This window comes from Synchiropus splendidus, chromosome 5, assembly GCF_027744825.2.
Source record: "Synchiropus splendidus isolate RoL2022-P1 chromosome 5, RoL_Sspl_1.0, whole genome shotgun sequence".
NCBI lineage: Eukaryota > Metazoa > Chordata > Actinopteri > Syngnathiformes > Callionymidae > Synchiropus > Synchiropus splendidus.
The window spans coordinates 29,439,653-29,467,222 of NC_071338.1; the positions used below are offsets into that span (position 1 = coordinate 29,439,653).

General features: G+C 42.9%; 1 protein-coding gene across 3 annotated transcripts; it reads left to right on the top strand.

Annotated features, from left to right (window-relative positions):
* The first annotated feature begins 4 nt into the window (after positions 1-4).
* On the top strand, positions 5-23,692 carry immp1l (inner mitochondrial membrane peptidase subunit 1). Of its 3 annotated transcripts, XR_008414560.1 has the most exons (8): positions 5-105; positions 9,233-9,298; positions 9,380-9,490; positions 9,568-9,656; positions 10,044-10,167; positions 14,330-14,440; positions 20,754-20,933; positions 21,213-23,692. XR_008414560.1 is itself a non-coding variant. In XM_053865688.1 (7 exons), the coding sequence occupies exons 3-7, from the start codon at positions 9,386-9,388 to the stop codon at positions 20,787-20,789; spliced, it is 465 nt and encodes a 154-aa protein (XP_053721663.1). In that variant the 5' UTR covers positions 5-105; positions 9,233-9,298; positions 9,380-9,385; the 3' UTR covers positions 20,790-23,692. The 3 variants fall into 3 exon arrangements, 2 of the variants coding, with proteins under 2 accessions (XP_053721663.1, XP_053721662.1); XM_053865688.1 differs by having other exon boundaries at positions 20,754-23,692; XM_053865687.1 differs by lacking the exons at positions 20,754-20,933; positions 21,213-23,692 and adding an exon at positions 15,997-16,127.
* Positions 23,693-27,570: the final 3,878 nt, after the last annotated feature.

Sequence of the window (27,570 nt, forward strand, 5' to 3'; positions counted from 1 at the left end):
GAGCAGAATGTTGGAAAGCTGAAGAGGAAGCTGTCAAAGACAGACCTGGTTGTGCTGGTGTGTTTGAGTCCTCAGCATTGGGCGTTCTATCACGCAAATGTGCATGTAAGTACTGCGGTATCGCAATTGCTATCATTTAAATGTCGCCAACATATCAGTCTGTTGTTTGGTATTGTATTTAGAAGAAAGCCAACTACTTCATTTCGTGTGTCTGTGACCTTGCTGCTGTCAAAAGTAAATCACAATATCGCACAGGCTATTTGAGCTTTTGAACATGTCCATTTGTGAAATGCATTCATCGATACTGGCCTTGATATTATATGTACTCACCATGCACCTTAAAAAATCCGTTACCGCTGAATAAACGTTGCCCATGTGTTGTATAGTTTCGTACTAACAGTGGTGCTTTTGTGCCAGGATTGATGTAATGTGTCTTACTTACTCTGAACTGCATATATGATATATGTTCCATAGAAGCTGAATGATGCTGCAAGCATCACTGGTGGTGAGAACAGGGACACCAGCCATATACCGAAATAATGTGTTTTGGAAGCTAATATTCATTAGCATGTGTATATTATAGAATTGAGCGTTTCTCTGGAAGCTGATTTTTTTTTATACAATATGTATGTGGAGTTCACGACTTACTGCAGAAATATAAAACTTTGCTTTTAAGGAAATATAATGTTCTATATTATTATATTTTATTTTTTGAAATCCCACACATTTATGAGCTTATTAATTTCACATATGGTCTTGCTGAACCAACCACATTTACATTCTTTACTTGCATGTATTCAAAATGCTACTATGTCATAATAATCTCATTTCATAATCATATAGTGCATGTGCATAATTTGAAAGAGGAAAAAATATCCTTAAATTTTCCAAAAAACTAAAAACAATGAGCAATGAATTTAATAAAAGAAGCACAATCAGAAGTAGTATTGTCGCAGCACATATATCGAAGAATAAATGAAAGTAACGGTGGAAAAACAATCAATTTCAATGCACACATTGCGTGATCACAATGTATTAGTCTTCCTCTGCAGGACTGCAGCTGTGTTGTGTTTTCAGTAGAGTTGCTCTATTGGCATGCAGTGCATGTACAAAAGCATGTCACCAAATTAACCCCTTCCATGAATACATTTACATCCTCTTGTATGCAGTTCAAAATGAATGCATTTACTGACAATATTTAAATGACCATACAACCTAAATGAGTCCTTTTATTCTTAAGTGAAATATTTTTCTTTACTGGCATTATCACTCATTGGTGTGCAAATTGATGAGTAAGATGTATAATTCTCAAGACAGCTGCAAAAAAATAAGTGTTGGCTTAAAGCCAGAGGCTGTGTAAGATCACAAGATACTTTAAGGCTCCAGAGAAGGAGATTGTCCAACTGCTCACTTCTTGAACGCTCTCAGCAATGGCGACCCTGCTGTTTTGACAGCACTGTTGAGAATTACACGTCTTGACAGAAGACCAAGGGAATATATCATGACTGACAACACTGGGCATTGTAGAAAGTCTATACCAGACAAACAAGATGACCTGCATCACAGATGAATCCCAGACTGCCTGTACTGCAACATGCAGGAGAAACAAAAACATTTTCTACATCCTCAGCGCTGTGCCATTCACCTCATCTTTCAATCCATGTTCAGCCTTAAGGGTGGGGGTGCTCTTAGTCCTCCCTCATAAAGGTCTTCAACTGTTTATCAACTTAAATGTATATTGTTAAAGGTAGAAAAATATGGAGGGTGGTTCATTATTTAATGAATTGAAAATGACCCCATTATTATGCGTTTTGTTAGTGCTACCTTATGTACAGCATTTTATTTTATCATATTTTAGAACATAATTCAGAGGTGAAGCCCATTCACATCACATAGGGAAATAAAGCAAGCACAGCACACCAACATTCCCAGTTGTCTATGTTCATTTTAGACATACCAAGATGGGATTATGTTTATATAAAAACACAAACTTGCTTCTTTGCATGCTCCATATATATCTGTTAGCCAGAGTTTTGCATGGCAACGCCAGTATTCGAGGTTAAGATCCTCGATATATTCAACTTTTTGGTGCTGAAATCAGCTGTGAAGTTTGCATAGCAGTTACATGAATTGTTGCCTGGGGTTTAAGTGGCTGGAACAACACTGCCAATTCATTTAATAAGCGCTATTGCACATTTTAAAAAGACATTTCAGTATTGCCAGGTTTGAGGCCATATAGGCCGTTCAGTCTGAGTCATGCTCAAAGGCTTTTGAACAAGTCAGTGTGTGGAACATTCGACACTCCCCACTAATTGAACCACAAAGACATAATTGTACTCCTTTTTCAATGAGTAATTTTAACTGCGTGTTGTTTTATGCTGATTTTCTTTTTGTCCGTTTCATCCTGACCCTGTATCTGATTGAACTACAGAATAGCCGCAGCCATAACATGTCACACATTTCCTGGTTAGATTGTTTTGTTTTTTCGGCCCCGAGTTTTGCCATCCGCGCGAAGCAGGAGAAGCAACACACCGCTTGTGTCTGGGGACTGCGAGATTAACATCAACCTGCACCCTATTTGTTTGAACAGTGTTGAGAGGAGAATAATATTCCAAAAGCTAAAGAACAATACCCAAATGGGGGTGTCTATGCTTTTTTTCCATTTTGTTTAGAAAACTGTCAAAAGGAATACAATCAACAGCTGATTATCACGTCTTAAAATAAAACACTTTTTAATGTTCCTGATATAAATTGTGGCTAATAGGACACTTCCTTTTCTGTAGGATGGGTGGAGAAACATTTATGCATTTTCCAATAAATTATATAGCAACATTAAGAAAATAAATTACCAGACTTTTTTGTTCCTGAAAAAGTTGTCGCGCGTGGTTTAGAAATGTGTCATTTGGGGGTATAAAGCTATACTTGAAAACATTTAAGACCACCTTAAAGTCATTGGCTGGTTAACTTTGTCTGTTGTGTATAAAAGTTTGGTCTTTCTCTTCACTTTCAATTAAGGAACATGTATTACCTTAAATAAACTATTTTTATTTATTTTTACTAGTATTAGTTGTTTATTAGCCAGTAATTACTCATTATGTACTTATTATTGTCTTGTTATGCCTGACTACATTTGCCAAGGTTTGGTCACCAAAAGTTCACTCTAAACCAGAGGTTCTTTTTGCTCTAGACCTTTTCCAGCAAATGGACCCGAGGCCCATTCAAGTATAGAACTGATTCATTACTCTTGATTTCATTTGTGATCTACAACCATATTTAATCTACTTACACATTAACATACCAAAACCTCGTGAAATGACATGAAACCAATCGTTGCAAAGATATTTATTTGTCATCGAAAAGTCCATCCAGCAGCAGAACCAGTTGCTAATCATATTCATCAAAATACACTTGATGCAAACTGTTAAGAAAATTGGAAAAAATGAATACAATTCTCAGTAAAGTATAATAAATCCATGTCTAAATATCATAAATAAAAATAATATTTTATTTAAACTCCACAGAACATATAAGTAAAGTGTAAATAAAAGTATCTCCATAAAATGTTCTTATTAATTTTCTAAACTGCTTCAACAGGTGCTTTCATGAACAGATTTTACTGTTGGAGGGTCATCACTTTCTTTATCATTTTTTCTTTTCAAGAACTCCTCCATAGTTGGTAACTGTCACAGATTTGCAGCTGTCAAGTCTATTCAATGACACACTGCTGCCACCGTATGTAGTTAATGTATTAAAACTGAGCGTCTCGCGGCCCAAAAGTGTAACACAAAAGAACTTGGAACTCGCAGCCCAAGCATGGGCCCTGGCCCTATGGTTAGGAATCACTGCTCATAACATCATAATACAGTGAATAAGCATGAAATTAGTTTAACAATTAATGTGTCCCCTAATCTAAAGCGTAACCAAAAGCTTGACAGGGTTTTCGCTACATAAACGGCTTGAAATGAGTGCCGCCATGCCTTCAGAAAAATTGTCTCTTTTTAAAGATGAAATCTCACGTGATCCATGTATTAAAACAAGGTGGAAACATTGAAACAAGCTGGTAACACATGGTGCATTATGGAGCTGGACATGATCATGGTGTTTTTTGCATGATTTTAGCAGGGAAATCCCAAAAGAAACATCAGAATGTGTGAAGTCCGTTGCTCACAGAACTCAACTTGCACATTCCGGCTGGACATACTGTATGAAGGGACAACACATGAAGGTGGCTGCGGATCTGGGAGAGATCTAGCGTTTATGTTATCACCAATGAAGCATTTTTTTCCAAGGAGGAGTTTCAAGAAATCCCTCTGGAAACCCTGCTTGGAGTCCATTCATCAATGTATCTGCTTGAGCGTGATGTCTCTTATTATAGCTAATAAAGAAATGAAACGTTATATAACTAATGTCACTTGCTAACAACCAACATCAGCACCATTTCCCCTGTCGAGTTGGGAGTAACTGGCCAAAAGAATAAACAGACTCCCTTGTGAATCTGATAAGACAAAAGATAAGATCTCCCTCAGCACCGCGCTCGCACCACATCCACGCTTGTGGTCAATACAATAAGGCTTAGCGGATAGTTTTTCCATTCACTATAATTGGCTGGGGACTCCGTCAACCCACACTTCCTTTCACCTCATACCAGTTGTATTCATATCACTTGGCTGTTATTTGCTCTGGCTGACCCATTCATTGTCGATCTAAACCCTTTGCTCCTCAAACAGTGGCCCCGCTCAGCTGTTCCACGGCTGTGTTGCCCTTGGCAACATTGAAAAGAGCAATATGGAGATTGGTAACTTCAATTAAGCCACCATTGGAAGACAAATCGAAGAGAATGGGGTTCCACATTCAAGACTGAGATCTTTACATCTGTCACTCTTCGTCCAGCCAGGTGTCTGTGTCCAAATCAGAAGGATTACTCTGACTGGACTGATAGAAGAAACACCGCCCCCCTCCTGACTGACACACTGCTGCCTTTTTATACTGCACATTAAGATCAAATTAAGCATCGCGCAACAGGACTAGAGCCCCTCCTTCCTCTGCCTTCTGCTGCCCAGAGGAAGACATCAGAGGTGGGAGATTCGTCTCTTCTCTGACGCTGCCTGCTCCTCCAGACTCCCTTCCATCTGGGATCCTTAGGGAGAGGAGGAATATCTGACAAGGGGCTTGTAAGCCTCTTAGCCCCCCTGTTGCCCAGCTCTCGCTCAGCCCATGTTTTCCTAATTTAGTTGTGTAAGGAGTGACTGCCAGGCCCTTATGTGCTGTTTGAATTGAGATTCGCTTTGTGGGCCTAATAGACTGGTCATGTTTATCAATTAACACTATATGGCCAGTGGCAGGTTCAAATCTCCGGAGACCTGTAGCGGTAATTCCTTTTTAATATGACCCCAATAAACCCCAGTTAAGTGGCAATAATCGGAAAGGGAATTTGGATTTTCAATAGCAGGGAAGTGATGATGTCATTTTAAAATATTTCTCTTTTCTTATTTTTTTATTTAACTTTTAATGAAAAAGGTAACATTTTGTCTCTCATTTTGTTTGAGTTTGACATTGATTTAGAGTATATGGCAATAGCTTTGTGACTTAGTGCAGCAGAGAAATTACTTACAAAGGACTCATTGAGAGTTTGTTTGTTTGTTTTTTTTAACCTAGATTACAATGTTCCACAGGAGCAATAATGAGGTGCTCTTAGGGATGAGTTTTGGCAGGTGTCTTGTGATACAATACGTAACCTGATACTGGAGTAGCGATACATTGCGATAAAGTTCCGCAATGTATTGTAATAAGAGCCATCATTTCACGGTCATCAGATAATGCGATACAGACTTATGTACATGAACATTAGTTTGTTGTGACATCATCCTGTTAAATTTTACACTCCAACAGAGGAATAAATTGCTCATCAATAAAATAACTAGTGTACAGAAAGAAAACATTTTTAATGTCTACATATTTAACATGTCACAAATGCAGAAGCATCTAAGTTTCAAGTTTCTCTTATCAAGTTTCTGTGTATTAAATACTGATATAGTCGGCATTAAATATCAAGACCACACAACAAGTAAAAGTATTGCACAATTGAATGTCACAATATTTGAGCATATCGATATTTTCTTGGTGCTCTCAATTGGAAACTGCAGCTAGGTTGCCCTCAATGGGTGCAATTTTTTTTTCGAATAAGTTCATGCATGTACATGATCAGAAACTGTACCGTGTTGTCTTTATGAAAAACAAAATGGTTGGACCATAAAATATAAACTAATCCCTGTTTCTGTTGTAGAACTTCAGTCGCTGCATTCTGGCGCCACGAAATACACATCCAAGCTTTATTTATGCCAAGGCTCAAATGGTTCAATCAAATTGCTTGTGACAGCTGGCTGAACAAAGTGATAGGCCGTCATACTTTGTGTTTGCTTCTGGTTGATGTTGTGAAAACAGCTTTCTTTATTCATGTGCTTGTGATTGCTTTGCTGTGAGTCAATGGTGCTCCCACAGTAAGAGGATCACAGAGTTAAACACACAATGAGGTGTTTCCAATCGCCAGCTATTCACTTGGGATCACCCTCTCCTCCACTGTCGCAGTGCGCTGAGACCACAGGAGGCCCGTGGCCACAGATGGTTCCGACTAGGAGGCTGTGGTGACTTTCTTTGTTTTCCCAGGAACATGTTTAGCGTGTAATCCGGGATTAACTGAGAGACTTTGTGTTAATTTACAACTGTAATATAGCGTTCAATTAAAGGTGCTGTTCCCCACCACATCTTTGGGGCGTATGGATTTCCTGCACTCCTCATGGGAGTCAGAGGTAATGGTGATCCTATCAGATGTCTCTGTGGATGTCCGTCTCGCAGCAAATCCCAAAGGAGCAACTGCGGCTCGGATATTTCCTCAATCTCAAACACAGGTGATACCATTGTTGATGCACATTCACACCACATGCGAGCACACTCTCAATGACGGAGGGTGCCTGTGAAAGCCAGGCGGCTGCACATGGACTCTCTTGATACCAGCCACTGGCCGTGTGATCTTGTTATGCAAAATCCCTTAATCCCTACCTATGATGAATGCACGCTGGATTGAAAGGAGAAGGGGGGTGAAACACGGATATGAAGGCAGCTGTTTGGGAGCCTGTCCACTACTTTATGAATGAGCTTGATAGGTGAAGAAAGTGCACCAGTGAGATCATATCTGAGTGTTAGTCCTGCAAGGCCATAGGAAACTTGTAAATAAGAGCAGTAGAGCTGAACATCTCACCTCACTGAAGATCTATATTGACCCCCACTGACATGTCAATAAGAGGAATGGTCTTGGGTCAGATACTCGTTGTACCCTCAGGTTTGAGGAGGCTCATTTCAGGTTTAGCTGAACAAGAGTCAAGAGAAAATGTACATACAATGTGGCTCAAAACTGAGCAACAAGACTACTTTCAACTGGCTAGCTAAATCGCTATTGATGCAATATTTGCTGGCACCCCGACACCGCTGCTTTTAAGCATACTCATCTGTGTGAATTCAGCTGTGATGGTGAGAATGAAGGTTGCCATGGGTGAACAGGAACCTGCCAAGAGGAACTTGGAACCGCACACAGGGATATGAAGGATAAAGTTTTGGATCAGAAGGGATGGCGATTGAACCACTCATTCTGAGGAATGGAGAGAAGGTTTAATAAGTGGAATATAGTTTAGATGAATAGGACAGCAGTGTCTGTGCCTAGGAGTGGATGGAGGGGGGTAATGGGATTAGGGGTAACACCTTTGGCATGGGCAGGACAGCCACCTGACACTCGGTCTGTTGCAGTGAGAGGGGTGGAGGCGAGGGGGCGAAAGGGAGAAATTGGGGGTCTAATCCATGTCCATCTTTGGGAAGTCATTCCCAGGGCTCTATGGATTTGGGGCTTTTGGTTTCCGCTCCACTTGCTTTGGTTAATAATATCCTGGGAGGCAAGGAAGACATGGAGAGAGAAATGGGGAATGGAGGAGAGAGGGGTGACGGTAAAAGTAGATTTCTTCGCCCTGTGGTGGACTGGCAGGACAGCAACCCTTAATAAACATGTAGAAAATGTTCTTGCTGATAAGAAGAGTACAAATGTCAACTTTTTTTGGGTTTGGCTACTGGATGAGTACGAGCGCGTGAGTGGACAGACACAAGAGTTGAGCGCTGAGGCTTCACACGCATTTATATCTATGTGGAAGTGAACAGATATGATTAAATAAATGTACAAAACGTTTAAGAAAATTTATAAAATGGTGCAGTTAGTAGTTCACACAATTCCAATAGAATTACCAGACAAGGTACTTTTTTTTTGTTTTTTTTTGTGTAAAGACGCCAGTTAATAAACTACATCTCCATGTGGCGCCTGCCTTCTCCATCCATTGTAACTCATTCAACTTAAAGGCAAGCATTGTATTTTCTTATCCGACCAATCAATTGGTTCAGTTTCTCATCAGGTGCTTTTGCAGGTGCGGCGTGCGTGTCCTGTGCGTGACATCGTGCCCAGATTGCAGACTTGCTTTCTTCTGGCCGTCAGTTTGCACTTTGCAGTAAAAGTCAACAACTTTATTGTGTTTGTTTAGAAGGCGCAGGTTGTGTCCGTGTTACCGTGTGTTTGCTGAGCGAGCTGATAGGTGCTGAGCTGGGCTCTGTGTTTCTATGGTGCTGACAGAAGCTGATAAATGCCCTAATGATTGTGGAGGAAGCGCCACAGTGTCAGAGGCTTGAGCCGCTCGGGTACAAGAGTCACAGTTTCTGTGTTTTGTCCGTCACCTGAGCACGAGGTGTTGATTAGTTCATCCTACATGGGATCAGAGTTCAGGATAGTTTTCTGGTGTGAACTGGCCGCTGAGAATGAAACACCAGGGAATGTGTCATCTGAGCAGGAGGCCGGCTGTGGAAGCCTTGTCTTCTAAAACCATATCAGAACACCACATGAGTGACAAAATCTCGAAGGCGACGCAAGTTCAAACTTGTGGTGAGATGCATCATCATCAAGCTACTTTGCTACTCTGTGACTATGTAATGTCAAAGACAAATTTACACCATTTATAGGTGTGTACTCACTCCATTTTTAGGAAAATTTCTGCGAGCCATGAGCCCATGCTTGTATTGTCTTAGCACACCTAACAGTGAGTGATGCAAGACAAATGATTATAATAGGGTGTTTTTTGTTTTGTTGGTTTATTTATTTATTTATTTTTTACCTAAATTCAATAGATGTAATGTTTGTGTTCTGCAGGTGTAGGACTCCTCTTCTTCCACAGGTGTCTTCCACTGCGCCATCTGCTGGTGGTTTAACAAACAGGTAATTATGCGCTCCACGATGATAAAGAATTTGTGGTCTTATTACTTTTATTCAGTTCTGTTTCTGTTGTGTTTCACATAGGTTGAGATGTTTCGCAATGCGATCGGAAAGGCCTTAGGCTTTGTCGGCTACACAATTCAGTATGGTTGCATCGCGCATTGTGCATTTGAGTACATTGGAGAGTTTGTTGTGGTTGGTATTTCTCACAATCTTAAATAGCTTTAAATGCAAAAACGAATCGACGTTTTTTTTTTTTTTCCCCCCCTCAGTGTTCGGGTCCATCTATGGAACCCACCATCGTCAACCATGATGTTGTTTTCTCAGAGAGGATGAGTCGGCATCTTTTCAAAATACAAAAGTGAGTCTTCCCACATTCAGTGTATCTTCGTCCGCCAACTATTTTGTGATTTTGTTAACCATTTGGAGGCTGTGATGACGCCATATGGGTGAATTGTATTCTGCTTTCATCCTTTAAATAACAGGATCCATCTAGTGTTTTTGAATCTGGACCGTCTTGACTGTGGGCGCTTTCTTACTGCCATGAAATGCAGATAACTTCTCCTCCACTCTTAGAACTAATGAAACAAACGCTAAATCGGAGCGACGATCTGACTCTTTGTGTTTACTTTTAATTAAAACTTCAAGTGTTTGTGACTAAAACACAAAGACCTACCACTTAAGATGCAAGCTTGAGTATGTCAACAACCTGTGCAGCCCATCTCTCCTTGCTTTGTGTGTTGTCCAGAGGCGATATCGTAATTGCACAAAGTCCCTTCGACCCCACTATGAACGTGTGTAAGCGGGTTATCGGCTTGGAAGGTGACAAAGTCTGCACTAATGAGTCAAGTCTCTTCAAGACCCACACATATGTGAGTATAATTGCATCCATTAAAAGTTCCTCGCGAGCCCGTTTCTTTGTTGTCTTGCTTTACCAAGTGAGACTGGTGTATTGTTTTGTCTCCCGGCAAAACAACCAAATACATTGCAGAGTCTCCCTGTCCTGGAGCACAAGTCTACAGCCGATCTGAGTTATTGGTGAAAATATCAGCTTTGGGAAACATCTATATTTCCTCAGAACCGTGATAAAACCAGAAAGTGAGCAGGGGTTCTCCTGGTGAAACCACTGTCATTGCTTTTCTATTACTACTCTCTCCGACGCCCACAGCTCAGGCCTGCAATCTCTCTGAAGCCTGTTAGAGTTAGTGCCAGCTGAGTGGACACACTGATGGGTGGGCGTAGAGGTGTGTGCCATGTTTTCAAATTTATTGAGTATTTTATAGACTATGCACAGAATAGGTTCAGGGAATAACGGCGCCAGGCCAAGTCTGTAAGTATCATTCAGTGGATGAAATGCTAAAGTAAAGAGGTTTTTTCACCGCAACATGAACACGAATGTAAAAGATTTTTTTTTTTTTTTTGGCAAGAAGAACGTAGGAGCAGGCTGAGATGTTGAAACATGTCCTCCATCGCAGTATGTCACGGAAGAATATTGCTTTTGTTGGCTTGGTGGAGAGATTTCAAATCTTTAAAGATGTAAATCGGCACAAGCAGGTCTGCTCCAAGCAAGAGGATTCTCACTGCGCTTCAAAGTGTCATGAAATTCAGTTTTGTGTTATTGGTATTCTGAATTCATGGTGAGCGGACCAGCTTTCAGAAGGGAAATTCAAGTCCAACTGTTTATTGATCTTGCTAAACCCAAGACTGAGTCACAGCAAAGTGGAGACGAAGACCTAGATCAAAATAAATCAGAATAAAAAAAGTATCTATTAGTCTTTTAGACGTGTAGTTTTATTTCTTACTGTTACTTTAAAAGAAACTAGTCTTTTTATCTATTTTTTTTTTCAAAATAAATCAAGAACTGAAATGCTGCCACTATTAGCTTTAGTTAATGGCTAACTGGTCTTAATGTCGGTCTCTGTTTCAGTTTCATCTTCCTTCAATGGTCTTGGTCTCAACTCAGTATCAGGCCCGCTGTGTCTTGGTCTCAGAGTCTGAGGTTCGGAGGTCTCTACTACAACACTAATGTCTCAAGGCTTCATAGTTACAGACTACAAGTGAAATTGTTGCTATGATCCTCTGGCATGCGATAAAAGCCAAGACCAACAGTAAGATATCTTTCGTGGAAACTGTCTTTGCTCCACCCGTTTACCATCAGTATAAATATTATTATTGATGGAGGGATTCCGGGGGAAAAGGTTTGTTTTGGGAGGCGATCGTCAACCTTGTCATCACCTCCTGCCTCTTCTGACTGACAAGCGCGTCCTCCCGTCCTCAGTGAAGGCTAATTGCCCGTCGCCTTTTTTTCAGAACCAGATCCAAGTGTGAGTTGAAGTGTCAAAACAATGACACTTGATCTCTAATGCTACTTTAGAATGGAAAAGGGGGTTGTGTTTCATCTTGTGTGTTAGTTTGACATGGTGAGTCGTGTGTCTGATATTCCTCACCTCAATCATGTTTGCGTAATGAGAACTGTAGTGGGGATGGTGTTAAGCAAGACACCTCCACGACTGGTTTCTCTGCTTGCTGACATGGACACAATACACCGGACGGCAAGATGACGGCGTCTCTGCTGTCAGTCCAGAGGGGAGAGCAGCTCAGCATGTTTAGTATCACATAAATCCTGACTAATCTTTGAGGCATTTGGCCGTCATTGAGCTGCCTATGGTGTTGGGAAAGTACACCGTCACTAAAGGGGCGATACTGTGCCATTTTCTTCTGCAGCCATAGAGTCTCACATTGTAATCGCATCACTTCAAAATAAAAATTCTCGTATTCTTGAAGTAATTTCTAGTTAAACTTTGCAAAATGGCTGCTTCACTCAATATGCTCTTTTTACAGTGAAAGCGCAACAAGGACTACAAAAATGCATGTGACTCTTCTCCGGTTTCACCTGAACAAAAATATCAATCACCATTTAGAGCAGCATATGAACCATGAAATGCTGATGTTGGGAGCGGGGCGTTGATGTTCTCTTCCTCCCTCAGTTTCTTTCAATTCAATTTTGATTCTTGTTTTGGAGAACATAAAGCTCACTGTTAAATAGTGTCTATTGGCCTCTCAGTACATGGCAAAAAGCATCATATTGGACTGAGGACAGCAGCCCCAGAACAGATTCACATGAAAGTCCTGATCCAGGTCAAGTCTTTGGAGAAGCTGCTTGACTGAGCATGAATGGTTTTCCACATGTAACTGTTGTGTTTGGTAAACTGTCTAATGTGAAGTTCTTGCTGCATAGACTGCAAATGCAGCTGCTGCTGTTGGGAGACTCCAGCTGTACCATTGAAAAACAAACCGAATCCCCAGAGTGAAGTCAAATACATGTTCCTGTCCCTGCCAAACGCTTGTTCATATTTTAACACAATAGTTATTCATGGTTCCACTTCAAACTTCAGCGTACGTCACGGTGATGTTGCATCTTGCAAACACTGTAGATAACTCTTGAAACTATGGAAAACCATTGTAGGGCCCCGTTAAAACCGAGAACACAAGGAGTACATTCAATCCTGTGAATGCATCTCAAATCAGAATATGGAAGTGATATTTTATGTCTCCAGGTCTTGAAATCATTGTTCAGTTTATGTCTTACCCTTGTATTTGTCAGTGTCAGTCAGTGGCTGAGCCACACAGATTCAAGGACCTTCCCCAAGGGTCTAACCAGGCTACCTGAGAGAGATTTGCTTGTCCCCTGCCATTGTCATAGCTGCTCAATGAAGTCGTCAAATTTCATGACAGGTAAAATTAATTTTATTGCTGGTAATGTAGACCATTGTCATCCACTTAGTGAAAGAAAATTTAGTTCTATATTTTTCATCTTTCATTTTTTGTGACCCTGTCACTCTCCCACGAGGCCAGGTGGCACTTGTGACTTTTTTTTATTCATAAAATAATAAAATAAAAATGTGGTTATTGCTTAAAAAAAGGCTCTATGAATATGGGTTATGCTGTTGTGATGTTCATTCATTAGAGACATGTTGTACTTTTCTGATCGGATGATGAGACCAACCAGAGGGGTCCTGGTTCTGCAGATGACGAAGGATGGTGTTTCTCGTTCCTGTGCTTGGGAGCCAGCATATGTTACCATGTTAATGAGGTGTAATGGTGGGAATCCAGCATGCTGACATATGCTTCTCAGATGACTCCTTTAATGATATTCATCTGCGTCGCCGTTACTCACCGAGTTGTTTACCTCGTGTTAGGTCAACATGTCACTGGCTCGTGATTTTGTCACATCATCTGTCTCAATTATTGAATCTGAAACGTGGCTGCCCCACTGCATGTGAGTGACAGGCCGATGGCAGCGGGGCCCGATGGCAGCGGGGCCCGACGGGAGCGTGATGGCTCCTTCAGCTGAAGGTGAAGACGTGACGTCACGCCGGCGTGGATGACACTCTTCCATCGTGTTTTCCAGTGGGCTTTTGTCGTTGGAAAAAAAAAAAGTTGGGCAACGCAAAAATAGACTCGCAGTTTGTGATGCCCATTATGACAATATAATGTGTTGTTGATCCTGTCTGCACATATATGGGGGACGGCGCACTTAATTAGGGCCTTGACAAGCCTACTCTCCTAAAGTGATGAGATTAATCATAATTGGTGTCACTGTGAATTAGAGGCTGCTTGGATGACCGCCCCACTGGCAGGTCGGACCACGGCGGAGACCCTTGGACACTGCTTTGCTCTCCCTCTCTCTCCCTCTCCCTCTCTCTCGCTGTGCCCGACTATCTCAGGCCCCTCTCTGCTCTGCCCTCCCCGGGTTTGAGGGGCGCAGATTTCGGCCAACCGCCTAATGACCCTGTTTGAAGTTGCTCTAAATCCTCCCCGACCCGGCCTGTTACCCATGACCCCGCTCCTAAGACGGCATGGGGTTAAAGAGGGACAGGCAGGTTGACGTTAAGTGGGGCACGTCGAGGGGTGAATGTTGCTAAACAAGTCTCCTTTAGTGCCGTGAGACACTTCTACGTTTGTGTTCTGGAAAGCAAATGAGCGTTTGAATCTCATTTCAGCCTTTCCATATGTCTCCGATGCTGTTTTTAGGTTCCAAAAGGGCACGTATGGCTGGAAGGAGATAACCTCAGGAATTCCACTGACTCAAGGAGCTATGGCCCAATTCCGTACGCCCTAATCCGAGGGCGTGTTTGCTTAAAGGTAACACGGGAGTCACACATGTTGTCATGCAGTTTCCAGCCTCCAACATAAAGAGTGATCACATTCATGCTTCCCGTGTAACTCGTGAAATATATAGTCAACCATTTTCATTTATTTTCATGAAGCTCATAAGTATGGTCCGGGGGGCCAAAGTGGGCCGGCCAAATCATTTTATGTGGCCCATGGGAGCTTGACACTGGAGAATAATTCACAGCGTATCTTGAACCAAAACTAGATCTTCCACAATATAGACAAGACTATACATGTCAACGGTTTATTCCAGAATCCCTGCTGATGGAGGGAAATCTAATAAAAGGTTTGGTTTAAGGAGGACCCTATGAACACCCAGAAAAGCTTATTTTTAATCTTACAAATTTATATTTTTTAAATTAAATTCCTCTCCACCCCATAACACGAAAGCTACACCTTGAAACACTAACATACATCCGCTCTCCAACGTTTGTCCACCTAACTGTGTGTTTGTTGACGTTGACATCTTCCATTAGCTTAGCTTAAACCAGGGGTGGGCAAGCTGTTCACAAAGGCCTGCAGTGGGTGCAGGTCCTGTAATCTAGAGGACACCTTTTCACAAAGCAGGTGTCTTGGGAGAGTGATCAGTCTGGTGTTGCTTGTTTCAGCTGACGCCTCATTGGTTAAACTGTAAAACCTGCACCACCCTGCACTGTGAGGACCGGTTTGCCCACCACTGGCTTAAACACTGTGGTCTTGAGTTGCCTCAGTATCAATGTCTGTGCTGTAGTTTGAGTTCAAAACCATTGATCTAACCATCCTGACCATCTAACCAACTATGAAGCGGTGGGTTGACCATGCAAAGCTCCAGTTAGTTTTTTTATTTGCACAGGATAGAAACAAAAAATCATACATGGAAATTAAGAAATTGCATTTGAACCTCTGATAAAAAAGAAACTGATAAAATAAAAAACGAATATATCAATTCTCAAATTGAATATTTTTTCTGCATGTTCATAAAAGTAATGACTAATTATCACTTCTCTATTTTTGAATTCTGTATCCAAAAAGATACTGTTTGTCTAAAGTATTGGATATTTACAAAGAAGAACATTCTGATTTATTTTTGTGTTTTGTGGTGGTTGATATTGCATGGAAAAACGTGTTTTACATTTTGTGTTGCATCCCAAAAATCAGCATGGTCAGCATATTCATGAGTCAGTTGGAAGTTCAAAGCAAGTGTGTCATCTTGACCAAAGCCTGGGCAACATATTGTCTAGCTTTCCATTCTGCTGTGTTGTCATGTCACTGGACGTCATAGCAAGCACGACCCTGGAAACAGGTCAACCAACCTTCTGTCCGTCTGATTGGGCAGCGGCACTCCTCTGGAGGGCCCAGCACCACAGCTGACTGCATGACGAGATCTTTTATCCAGTCAAACGCTTCATTTAAAACCCATGTTAGCTGACGTGTCGAGGCGGCTGTCTGTGTCGCCGTGTTGCTTAGATCCCAACCAAAAACCAAGATTGTATTCATTCCTTTTCTTCATTTATTTTTTTTATCCTCTTCTCTTTTGTCCTGAATAGCTCTGGCCTCTGGACAGTTTTGGGTCCCTCGCTGACAGCCCGACCAGTCGGATCATTAAAGCTGACAGTGACTCAGACTGACTTGTTTGTTTGGGTGCTTTTTAAAAAGAAAATAAAACTATTTATTTCAGTACATTTCTGTGCATCTTTAATCCTCCATAGTGTATTTACATGGATACACCACAGTGTTTCATATGATATATCTCTGATCATCTCTCTGAAATTAGCCATTCAGAAAGGTACGATAGTTTCCGTAATTTCTGGACTATAAACCACTGTTTTTTTCTTGCGGCCTGAACCCTGTGACTTATACAACGGTGCGGCTAATATATAGACTTTTACATGCTGAAATCAGATGAAATCGGACGCTTTTTATTTACCCTTAAAGCGCTAAAATGAGCTGTTTTCACGCGTGTCCACAGCTCCGGCAACAGAGTCGATTCCTGGATGTCTGGAACTAAGAGGCAGCTTCGACTGTGGTGTCGGAACTTCGGGCACGCGAATGAAAACGTTACAATTTAAACGCTTTGTCTTTTAAAGTTCTGACAAGTTCATGATTCTAGTTCAGAACAATGCCGAGTTTGTTTCATGAGTTAGTTGCCATGCTGGAGACCGTTTTCAAAACTGATTTTGAAAAGGGTTTTTAAGCTGGATGCTACAGTAAGCTACGGTGCAGACAACACCTCTGCACCCACAGCTTACGTATGAACAAGATCTATTTCCTTTCTTAAATTTAGTGGGTCTGGCTAATGTTACGGTGCCCTCTTTAGTCCGGAAATTATGGTACATTGTGAGCCTCTAAAATTCCAGATACTGCAATAGATAGTGTCTAACCATTGGAGCCGCAGTTGAAGAGAAGAATATGGAGGCTCATTCTGGGTCACCCCAGAAGCCACTCCCGTTTGCATATGCCTTAAACTCTTCACCAGGAAGAAGTCCAGGACTCGACTGTCTTGATGTGTAGGAGCAACGGTTTTACTTTGAGTCACTCCCGGATGGCTGAGCTTCTCACCCCATCTCTGAAAGAGCATCCTCCTTAAGGAGAAAGCTTCCATGTTCTTCCATTCACTAAAGCTCCAGACCAAAGTATGACAGAGGATTGACCGAAGACACAGATGGGAGTCCTCATGACCAACAATGCTGCTACAATTCGTGGTCAAACTTGCTATCTTTTCCTGGGTCAGACCCTGAGGTGCCTGAATGCCTCGACCTGGAAGAGATCTCATATCTTTAACCTGGACTGGACATTCTATTCCAACCTTCCCGACTGATTCACTCTGTCAAACCGTCTGATTCTTGGACGTCCTTCGGCTTGTGCTTTGACCAGTCACAATGCGTCACAGGTAGCTGCATCAGCATTTTGGGGAGTGAAAACTGGACCATAGATATCCATGATGCCCATAAAACAAGCTAGTTGTGGGTCTGTAGACGTTTCCTATAGTTCCTTACAAGGGCTACTGTTGGTCATTCTGTTCGATCTGGATCAACCATAGACCATGAGTGGAATGGAGATATTCTCAAATGGTTTCATCTACATTCTCTTATTTGCCTTTGAACTCCCAGCTTCTATCCTGTACTTGTGTTTTCAGTGCACTGAATGGCTGTTTTCATATGGCTGTATGTCCATATCACCCATTCATATGGACCAGTGGGCTCCGACTGTGCGTCCCAGTTGCTGCAGCTGACTTGGGTGCTATGATAATAATTTGGGATATTTTTATTGTGAATTTTAAAAGATTATTAGCTATTTTCCTCTTAACTGGAGCATGCTGTTTACATCCTTTAACATTTTTAACATCTATTTTTCTTTCAATATCATGTTTTCCAGTCTGTTTTTTTTTCATCTCAGAGGAGCGACACAATGCCCCGGTCACGATCTTGGACCGAAGACCTCAACTCAATTAAAAGCAAAATTTGGACTAGGAAAAGCATATTTCAGCTGGTGCTTATGGTCTCGAGCGATTTCTTCTCTGCTGAAATAGTAATTAATTCGCTGTTTACTCCTTCTTCTCATAATCATGGCATAACAAAAGCACTGGTCTTTAATATTTCAGGGATCTGCATCGGCAGTTAAAAAGATGTTTCCCGTCTAAGCATTAAATATTGATAAGCACTTAGTGAGGAGCGTTCTTATCACTGAATAAATAGTATGTGTGCATGTGCATGTGGGCTGCATGTGTGACATTGTGGAGCCTTTTGGCTGGACCCCACATGGCTAAGCCTCAATTTCAGGATAAAAACTTCAAAATTGGGGGTCAGGTTCTGAGTCCTGGTTAAGGTGACCCATGTGTGTCACCTGACATGACTCTCTTGACCCAGGCGTGTTTGCTTCTCTGTGTTGTTGCCAGCAATGTGGCCACCAGGCAGCTTGTAAGGGTTTCCAACACTGCAAACTGGTGACTGAGGGTCACTGATAGATGCCGAGTTCAGAGGTTAATAGACTTGAAGGGGTTGTTGTCAACAACAAAATCAGTCCAAAGACAAAGAAGCAGTCGCATGTGTCAAGATTGGACTGGTTCATCTAATGAAAGAGGTGAAGGTGGTCCGGATGGGATCTTCAGCAACAGTAACAACTGGTTAATCTCTCTCTTATACCTCACATCTCATATGTGGTAAAAGTATTTTGTTTTTAGGTTTTCAGGAGACAGAATTTAATTTGCTTCCAGTGTGAAAGACGTCGGTTTTATTGAGCGATTTTAGAGGCTGGTGTTTAGTGGTCTGAGACATGAAGAAGTTTATAGTTAAAAAAAAAAAATCAATATTTTGTATGGGGTGGTTAAGTGATGGTAGAAATATGAAAGATATGTAATCAGAAGAAAAACACAGCAGGTTGAGTTGGCCTTTTATCCGCCTGCTGACTCTGACTCAAGCAACCCTCCTTGGCAGACGGGCAGCACGGTGCAGTCACATAGTGTGTCGCTGAAGCTCAGCTGGTCATTCTCGGAGGCGAAGAGGGACTCGGCTCCTTCCAGCTCCCCAAGGGGAAGCGAGTTCCAGGACGCCGTGGGTCCTTGTCCAGCTGCTTCCTCTGTCTGGAGGGAGCCAGAGGGTCAAATGCGACTCTTCCTGTGACACTGAATTATCTGCCTGAGTGTGATTGTGCCTGCTGGGAGTCGCGCTCAAGATTGTGTGTGTGTGTACGTGTTCATCTTAAGAAAAAGGAAATATTTATGCTGGGTTTGGCTTCCAGCACATCTTGGGTTTCTCAAGGTTTTAATATTCATCTGCTGCACGTCAACACGGTGCTTGTGTTCAGATGAAATGCTGACACAGATCTCGCCGCCTGCCTGTTAAAACGCTGTCCCGTAGAGGGAGCTGTGACTGCTTCTTATTGTGACCCGAAAGAGGTTGGGATTTCCTCTTCAAACACTTCTGAGGCGTTTTGTCTGACACAGCTTATGCAGAAGTTGACCAGGGTTTCACAGTCTCTGCCCTGAGAACCTGCACTGAACTGACACCCCCTTCAACACCAACCGCTTTTGTACTGCCCTCTTTCTCTTATACAAACTTGGCAGGTCTTCGGTGAAATTTATGGGGTGAAAAAACATCCCTACGAAAAAGAATAACCTTGCAGTGTCATTACCCTGCGCCACTGAATGGGCCATTTTCAGTCGTCGTACATTCTCATAGACCAGTCAGCTCCTACTGTGCCTCCTGTTTAACACCACAATGCTAGCAGCGCGTGAAATAGCAGACAGCCTTTCCACAGTCACATGACGATGGCGTGCACTGATGTAAGTTGAGCCCCAACACTGTCTGAATGCAGTATTTTTGAAGAAACTTAAATGTCTCTCTCGACTGCTGATCCGCGACTTCTTGGAAGTGATGATGTCACTTCCCCATCTCCCTCAGCGGAGTAGCAATTATTGAAATATTTTGTATATGTACACTTTTGTTGTGACATCAGACAAGCTTTACTGTACCTTTAATAGCACCTTACAGTGGTAGCAGTCGTGGGCTTTTTACTAGCAGCGCTTTAACAACAGATTTGGGGAAAGTTTGAGCCCTGTTTGATTGTGCCAAAGTTTATCTTAGGCGCAAAGGAGCGAGGGTTCGATTCTTATGGAGCCAAGTGTTGGAAATCGTAGATTATGTTTCCTGGTTCACCGTAGGTCGACTTTAGAGAGACACAAGTGGATGAACCTACCACGCAGGATCTACAACTACACTAAAGCAATCCTTTTGACTGCTTGAGCTTGCAAAGTTATCGAAATGAAATGAAAAACACGTCAAAATAAGTGGCCTTCTACTGATATTTGATTGTATTTCCATGTTTTACTGCACCACTTTCTGGACTGGACCGGAATTTTGCAGGTTTTTCTGGCGGTATTATTGCCTAAAGCTAATGAACAGATCAGCTTTTCCATCCATTCTCATGATCATATTTGTCACAGGCACGAAAAGTCAAAAACACAAACAGACACTCCGTCTGTTTGTGATACCGAGTGTCAATAAAAGGACAAAGACTTCTGTTGATATCAATACAGACGTTATGTACGACCCCATTTTCTTTGTGCATTTTTATTTTCTTTTTAAGTTGGCAGACATATTTGTGCTTATTTTATTAAGCACAAAGCATTTGCTCCTTGAGTTTGACATTGTTTCAGGCAATAATGGCTCCGTCACTGAAACCAACTGTGGCTGCTGGTTATGAATAAGCACGTGGATTATCCCACCAATTTGAATTTCAATTGAACTCAACGCACTGAAATCCCAACATGCTCATCGGCCGCTCTAATTCCGCTTGTCACAAACAGATGACGGCGCAGAGGTGGGTATCATCCTCATGCTGAGTGGACAAAAGCAGGAAGAGATGAAGATTGGAAGAAGCGGACAACAGACAGCTGTGCTGAGCTGTGCAGCGGCTCCGAGTGGCGCAGCAGCCTGTCAGCCCGGCACAGGCGCGTCTGCTGTGCTGCTCTGGAAATATGCTCCAGGTAACATCTCCGTCTGAGGTCATGGGCATTTTTCATCCCACCATTGTTTAGTGGAAGATTCTTGGTCACTCATGAAGTCTATTCTCAGTCACATGTATATATCAGTCTGTATTTAAACTTTGTATTTTTTAAGAGGTGTTTAACCTCAACGCCAGCTCTTGGTGTTCTACTCCGCCAAAGACAAAGTATCGTGGGGCAGATGGAAGGAGAAGCAACAGAAGTTTCTCAGAGACATCTGACAGGCTGGATCTGAGCTTTTGAATCTCTGGTCCGTTTCAGGTTAATTGAATCCTCTAAAAGAGCCGAGACGTGTGACAGACGAGAGAGCGGTGGGCACGGGTAAAGACGGCGGGCGAGACGAGACGGCCGCGGTTAATGGTGTTTGTTTTCCAATCCCTGGTTGAGAAGGTGACCCAAAAGTAAACCTGGGTCAGATGCTGCGGCACGGCGCTGAAGCGCTTGTCGAAATGAAATTCCTACGCATTTTCTCAAGAGCAGCCGCAGCCTGTTTTCACAGTAAACTTTTGCCGCCTCTCATCTACATCCCTATTGCTGTTAGCTGATGAGGGAATCGCTCCTTTCATGGGCGGATCCTTTCATTCTCCCCTTTTTAATCAAGCCTCTTAGTACTTTTTAATTAAGACATCACAGAGGCGTTTGATCACTCTCACTGTTCCTGTGTGTGAGACTGAGCCGGGGTCCTCTCAAGGCTTCTCTGTCTGCGTGTGAAGATGACTGAGCAGCTTCAATTGATGAAGATACAGCGCGGGCCCGCGGCGCTGCTCTTCCAGCTTTGAGGATTTCACTTCTCCTGATCCTGCACACATCAGCCCTCTGAGGTCCGGACTTGACAGATGCTAATGGATGTGGAGCGACTGACTCTCTGGTGTGATGAGACTCGCACGTCAATATTCACAAGCTAATAAGCAGAGAGTGAAACAAAATCAAGTATGTTGTGTTTTAATTAAACAAACGCGCACATTTACTGGTTTTATTTTCGGGAAAACTATGTTTATGAAAATAGACATTTATGTTTTTCAAGATGGCAATGTGGCTCCTTGCTGTCTTTAAATTTTATTTACAATTTACACACTTTATTGACATGAGTAAATGCTCATGAATCGCTGGGGGTTACCACCTCCTCTTGTCACTAGTGCCCCCCATTACAGAGTCCATGAACTTTATTGTCTCCCACATCTTCATGATAGATGTTCAGCTAGCGCGTTCGCTGTTGTCTTTCCACCCCAAATTCAGCTGTACCCAGCTGCAGCACCGACTTTTTAAGGTCCACTATCACAGAGCCAGAAGACAGCGAATCTTATACACCACACTTTTTTAGCAAAATGAACATGAGGGTCGGCGTCTGTCCGCCATGGCGCCTCTGTTATTGTCCAGCACGCATCCACACTCTTCTCAAATTCGGCGTCTATTCCTGTCTGTATATTCGACTCTGTACGTTGCTTCCCCCTCCTCACTCCCTCAATAGCTTGATGCATCTCTGGCTCTGCAGCTGCCACATTTGTAGCGTGGTTCTGAAAATGCGCTGTGCAGTGCCGGTCCATACGGTCGAGTGAGAGGCGATGTCCATTATCAAACACTATGATATTTTAACTGACAATTTTAACAAATATTACAACTACCGGTGGGACTTGATAAAAAAAATAGAGGTTTCTGAATCAATTAATTGCGATTAATCGCGTATTAATATTTGACACATAATTTGACACAAAATTTCAGTTGAATCGCCACATGAGGGTAGAAGTGCTCCACAGAACCATCAGTTTTTAGTGTTGTTTTTGAATGATATTGTCTGTCCAGACAGCAATCAGACCCGTTACTGCCCAGCATTTATCATATTTGTTTGGAGTCATGCTGTACACGTAGTTTCTGGCATCTAGAGCCGAGTCGCCCAAGGCGAGAAGCTCACCCCCTGTGGAGAGTTTCCCAAGACAAGGTGCAACTCTCCAGCCGGGATCAAGTCCGCGGCCAAAACCCGACTAGTTTGTGTTCACGTCGGACTTTTGAGCAGAACACACTGTCTCGAGACAACGTGTCACTTCTTTTATTCACATTAAAGCCCTCAAAATGCGCTGTTTTCGTCTCTGTGCCTGAAGTTCCGACACCACAGTCGGTCTCAGCGACTGCTTCTCAATTCCAGACCTCCAGGAGTTCGACTCTGTTGCCGGAGCAGCGGACACACGGGCAAAAACAGTGCATTTTGAGCTCTTCAAGGGTAAATAAAAAGCCTCTGATGTCATCGCCTCTGATTTCAGCCTGTAAAAATTCATATATTAGCCGCACTGTTGCATAAGCCACCGGGCTCAGACCGTGAGAAAAAAGCAGCAGCTTATGGTCTGGAAATTACGGTAACTATAACTGAACTGCGCAAGGAAGTCACTCTGCGTGCGCAGGGTCCCAGATGGTGACCCAAAACAGCAGCAATATTTAATGGTCTGCCCCGTTTTCATCATTTGCAGAAAAGGTGTCAAGTTATTTTGCAAACTAACAAGCTGGGCAAAAGGAAAACCCTCCTTTATCATCTTTTAAAGTTGTCGACCTGGTTGCCTTCACATCTGTTACACTTCCTGAAGTGAGACAAAACAGTTCGTGGAAGCTTATATAACAGTGAATATCCCACACTGTGGTGAATGATGACGCAGCGCTCATTAATACATGAGTCAAAAGTCAACAAGAGTTGAGTCCTCTTCGTAACCTCTGTATTCCCCAGGATTCTCAGTGTTTCCTCCCTCGAGGCAATCAAACACCACTCTGGCTTCCTCCCACTAATGGTGTGGGTGGGTGGGATCATGTGTATGTGCAGTGTGGGGAGGCCGCGGCCGTACTCTCACTAAGGTCCTAATGGAAAGCTATGGGACCTCTATCCTCAGGCAAGGAGCGACGAACAAGTGGGAGGTGGAGATGAGGTGCGGAGCGGGGGGATGACAGAAGCCTTCGTCTGACAGGGATGACCTATATCCCTCCTTGCTTAATAGAGAGAGGGCGAGAGGAATATTACATATTTCCTGTTTGAGAGCGCTGTCTTGTTAGCCGTGGCTCTTTTGAAGAGGTTGATGGGGTTGTAGCAGTGGTAGCAGAAGGGGCCGTGGTGGTGTGTATCAAGCTTAAAGGGAAACCTCAGATTTTAAAGTAACTCTGATTCAAATTTGAGGCTTGTTTTTCGTCTCTAATGATGCCAATTAGTCTGTTTATGTGTGTGTGTGTGTGGTCCCTCTGCCATGTCCTAGATCCTGTGTTGGGATCCGAAGCCTCTTTCTGGCTGGTTAACTGAAGGGGGCTTCCAGACAATTTAACAAAGGAAACACAACGATCAACATCATCACGTCGCTGAGTGATCAGGACAATATATAGCGTCTGGGGTTTCACCTGCCCCGACTGACTGGGTGTCAGCCAAAATGGCCGACTTTATTGGGGTTTTCCGATCAAGTTGAGTCTATTTTACGTTCGGTTTCTAACTGGGAATTCATTAAAGCAGCGAGGCCCGATGGTTAAGGGCCCCAAAAAGTATTCTGGGCCGCGACATGCTCAGTTTTAATACACTTGCGTCATATGGTGGCAGTAGTGTGTCATTGAATTGACTTGACAGCTGCAAATTTGAGATAGCTACCAACTATGGAGAAGTTCTTGACAAGAAAAAATGATAAAGAAAGTGTTGGCAACGGTAAACAGTGCTCCTGAAAGCACCTGTTGGAGCAGTTTTTAACATGAATTACAAAATTTGATCGTGATACTTTCATTTATCATCATCTTCTATCATCTTCTTAAGTTTATATTTTGAAAATAAATTTGATTTCACAATATTTATACATTCTTTTAGTATATTCATTTTTTTCAAAATTTTATTCATGATGTACAGTTTTTCCAAGTTTGGATCAACTGTATTTTTATATATTAATATATTATTATTGTATTTTTTATAGTAAATTTGATGAATATGACTTGCACCTGCTTCTGCTGCTGGTTGGACCTTTTGATGGCAAATATCTTTGCAATGATCACATGGTTTCATGTCATTTGACAAGATTTGGGTTTGTTCACATGTAAGTACATTAAATATATAATACAAATGAAATCAAAAGTAATGAATCAGTTCTATTCATTGAATGGGCCCGGGGTTTAAAAAGGTTTAGAGCCCCTGCATTACACCTCACCTTCACCTTCACCATCTTCTGCCGCTTATCCGGAGTCGGGTTCCAGCTCTTCCATGGGGATCCCGAGGCGTTCCCAGGCCAGACCGGAGACATCATCTCTCCAGCGTGTCAGATGCCCGAGTCACCTCAGCTGGTTCCTCTCGATGTGGAGGAGCAGTGGCTCCACCCCGAGCTCCTCACGTATGACCGAACTCCTCACGCTATCTCTAAGGGTGCGGGGCCCAGCCACCCTGCGGAGGAAACTCATCTCAGCCGCTTGTATCCGCGATCTCATCCTTTCGGTCATGACCCAAAGCTCGTGACCATAGGTGACGGTGGGAGCTTGTTTATCCCTGGGAACACCTTGATTTTACCCCTGAGCCCCTGCATTAAAGCATGTGAAATGCATAAACATCCGTACAAAGATGGAGGGTGAAGAAACCACGCTCCTGTAGAGGCGACGTCGCTGACCATCATCTGAATCTTATTATGATGACTAACAACTGCTGCTCTGTGAAAACATGTTTAGCTGTGTAACTTTCAATCTAAAAATGGAAATTCTTCCTGACTGCCGCGGAGTGTCCGTCCACGCTGAGCTGTCCCTCGCCCTGAAGGAAGAGGCGGTTAGAAAGGAAAAACACGGCGACGGCGGAAAACAGCTTGGATCCTTGGAGCGAGGAGCGGCGAAGGCGAGCTGGTTGGGGAGGCAGAGCATTGCGTGCGTGTGTGTTTGTGTTCTTCTTCGGTCAGTGTAGTTCAAAAGCTGAACCGCGCCCAAGCTTTGGTAATCATGCAGCCGGCCACAAGAGACTACAATAACCAACAGTCTGTTGCTGGCCAATTACTGTCCGCCGCAATTATATTTCCAATTCAGAGGTAACGGGGAAAAGTGGCCCAACTCGACTAATCATTTCGAGCAATTACTTTTAAAACCAATTAGAATGTCAGGTTTGGCCGTGCGTGCCTGAGCTCGGGGGCGGTTTTTGTTTGTGTTTTTGTTGCTGTTTTCACTTTGTCAAATGGGTGGACTTGAATAGAGAGAGCAGGCAGAGGGGGCCGTATCAGCAGCAGTGCGAGCCAAACATCACCCATAGCCATGAATCCAGCCACCTGATCATTACGGGGGCTTGGTGAGTTTTTGGGATCCGTTGTGTAAGAGAGTGGATGTTGACGACGCCAGGGACGTTGCTAAATGGAGAGAAAGGAGTGATGTAACCTGTGAGAAAACAGTGCAAAGAGCTAAACCACCGAGCTGTGGAGGGACAGAGGGATGTCAGTGGAGGCTCCAGTGGACAGGGACAAGTTGCATGAAGATGCTCTCTCTACACATGGAGTAGCTGTTCGGCCGTTCGAGAAGTGATTTGTTCAAAATCTGAATCGATTTTTCCCATTACAATGAATGGAAAAAGAAGTAATGCGTTCCAAGCCTTAAAACAGGCTTTTGTAGGAGTGAATGTAGAGTGTCTGCTGCAGGGGCGCTGTTCCTCTATGTGTGTGGCCGCTGCATGTGGGAGGGGTTGCCGAGTGAGTGACGTCTCTCCAAGTGAAGAGGTGCCCGGTGCGTGTCCAGCTCTGAATGTGCGCTTCTGTGCAGTTTGACTGTGACAAAGTCATAAACCAAGTCACGCTCTGTCCCAGACTCGCCTCATCCCTGTCCCAGCTCCAGCCCACAACAGGACATCAAACCCTGGAGTGAGCGCTCCAGCACCTCCCCTGTGACACTCTACCACGGTCCAGTGTGGAGACAGGAAAGGTTTTACACCTCAATATGAAGAAAAAACAGTCAGTAAATGTAGCTAACGGGACACGTCTGCATACAGAGGCTGCGTTATACACAATAACAAAGTGCGTCGTGGGTCAGCTGATCGCTCCACGCACGTTGTTTTTTTCCGGCTTTTTTTCGGGGGCGTTCGAGTTCTGGATTTCTTGACGTTTTTGTTCGAACTCCGGGACGTTTGAAAACCGAGGTACCACTGTATATATCTAACTTACTTACTTACATACTTCAATTTCTGCTGCAAATTCGTTCAGTCGAATGTTTTTGGTTCAGTGCCTCACAGAAGAAAAGATTTCATGATGTTTTTCGATGAGTTTGAAGGGAGGACTTGTAGCGATAACTTCTTGTAATATTTATCAGAGATCGGCTCATGGAGACAGCTGCTGAAGTCATGAAGTAACCACTAAAACGACTGCTCGGTCTTGTACAGGGTAATACCGAGGTGTTCCCTGGGATAAACAAGCTTTATCCACTGAAGCAGCAGTTGAGCTCTGAGCCCCGACAGGGTGGCACAGCTTCTCACCTCGTCGGCCAGTTCTTGCAACAACTTTTATTTAAAAATAAATAAATCAATAAAGGTCAATTCAAATTATCTCCCTTCCCCTAAAAAAGAACAATACCAAACAATGATACTTTTGAGAATTTGAAAAAATAATGTATTTGTTCAAATAATAATCTCCAAAAGGTAATCACATGGGAAGAGTGAATTTTA

Excerpts from the sequence above, each read along its gene's own strand:
- immp1l (XM_053865687.1), top strand. The coding sequence starts at position 9,386 with ATGTTTCGCAATGCGATCGGAAAGGCCTTAGGCTTTGTCGGCTACACA. Across the intron at positions 10,168-14,329 it reads TCTTCAAGACCCACACATAT|GTTCCAAAAGGGCACGTATG; the intron begins GTGAGTATAATT and ends TGCTGTTTTTAG. Across the intron at positions 14,441-15,996 it reads GAGGGCGTGTTTGCTTAAAG|CTCTGGCCTCTGGACAGTTT; the intron begins GTAACACGGGAG and ends TGTCCTGAATAG.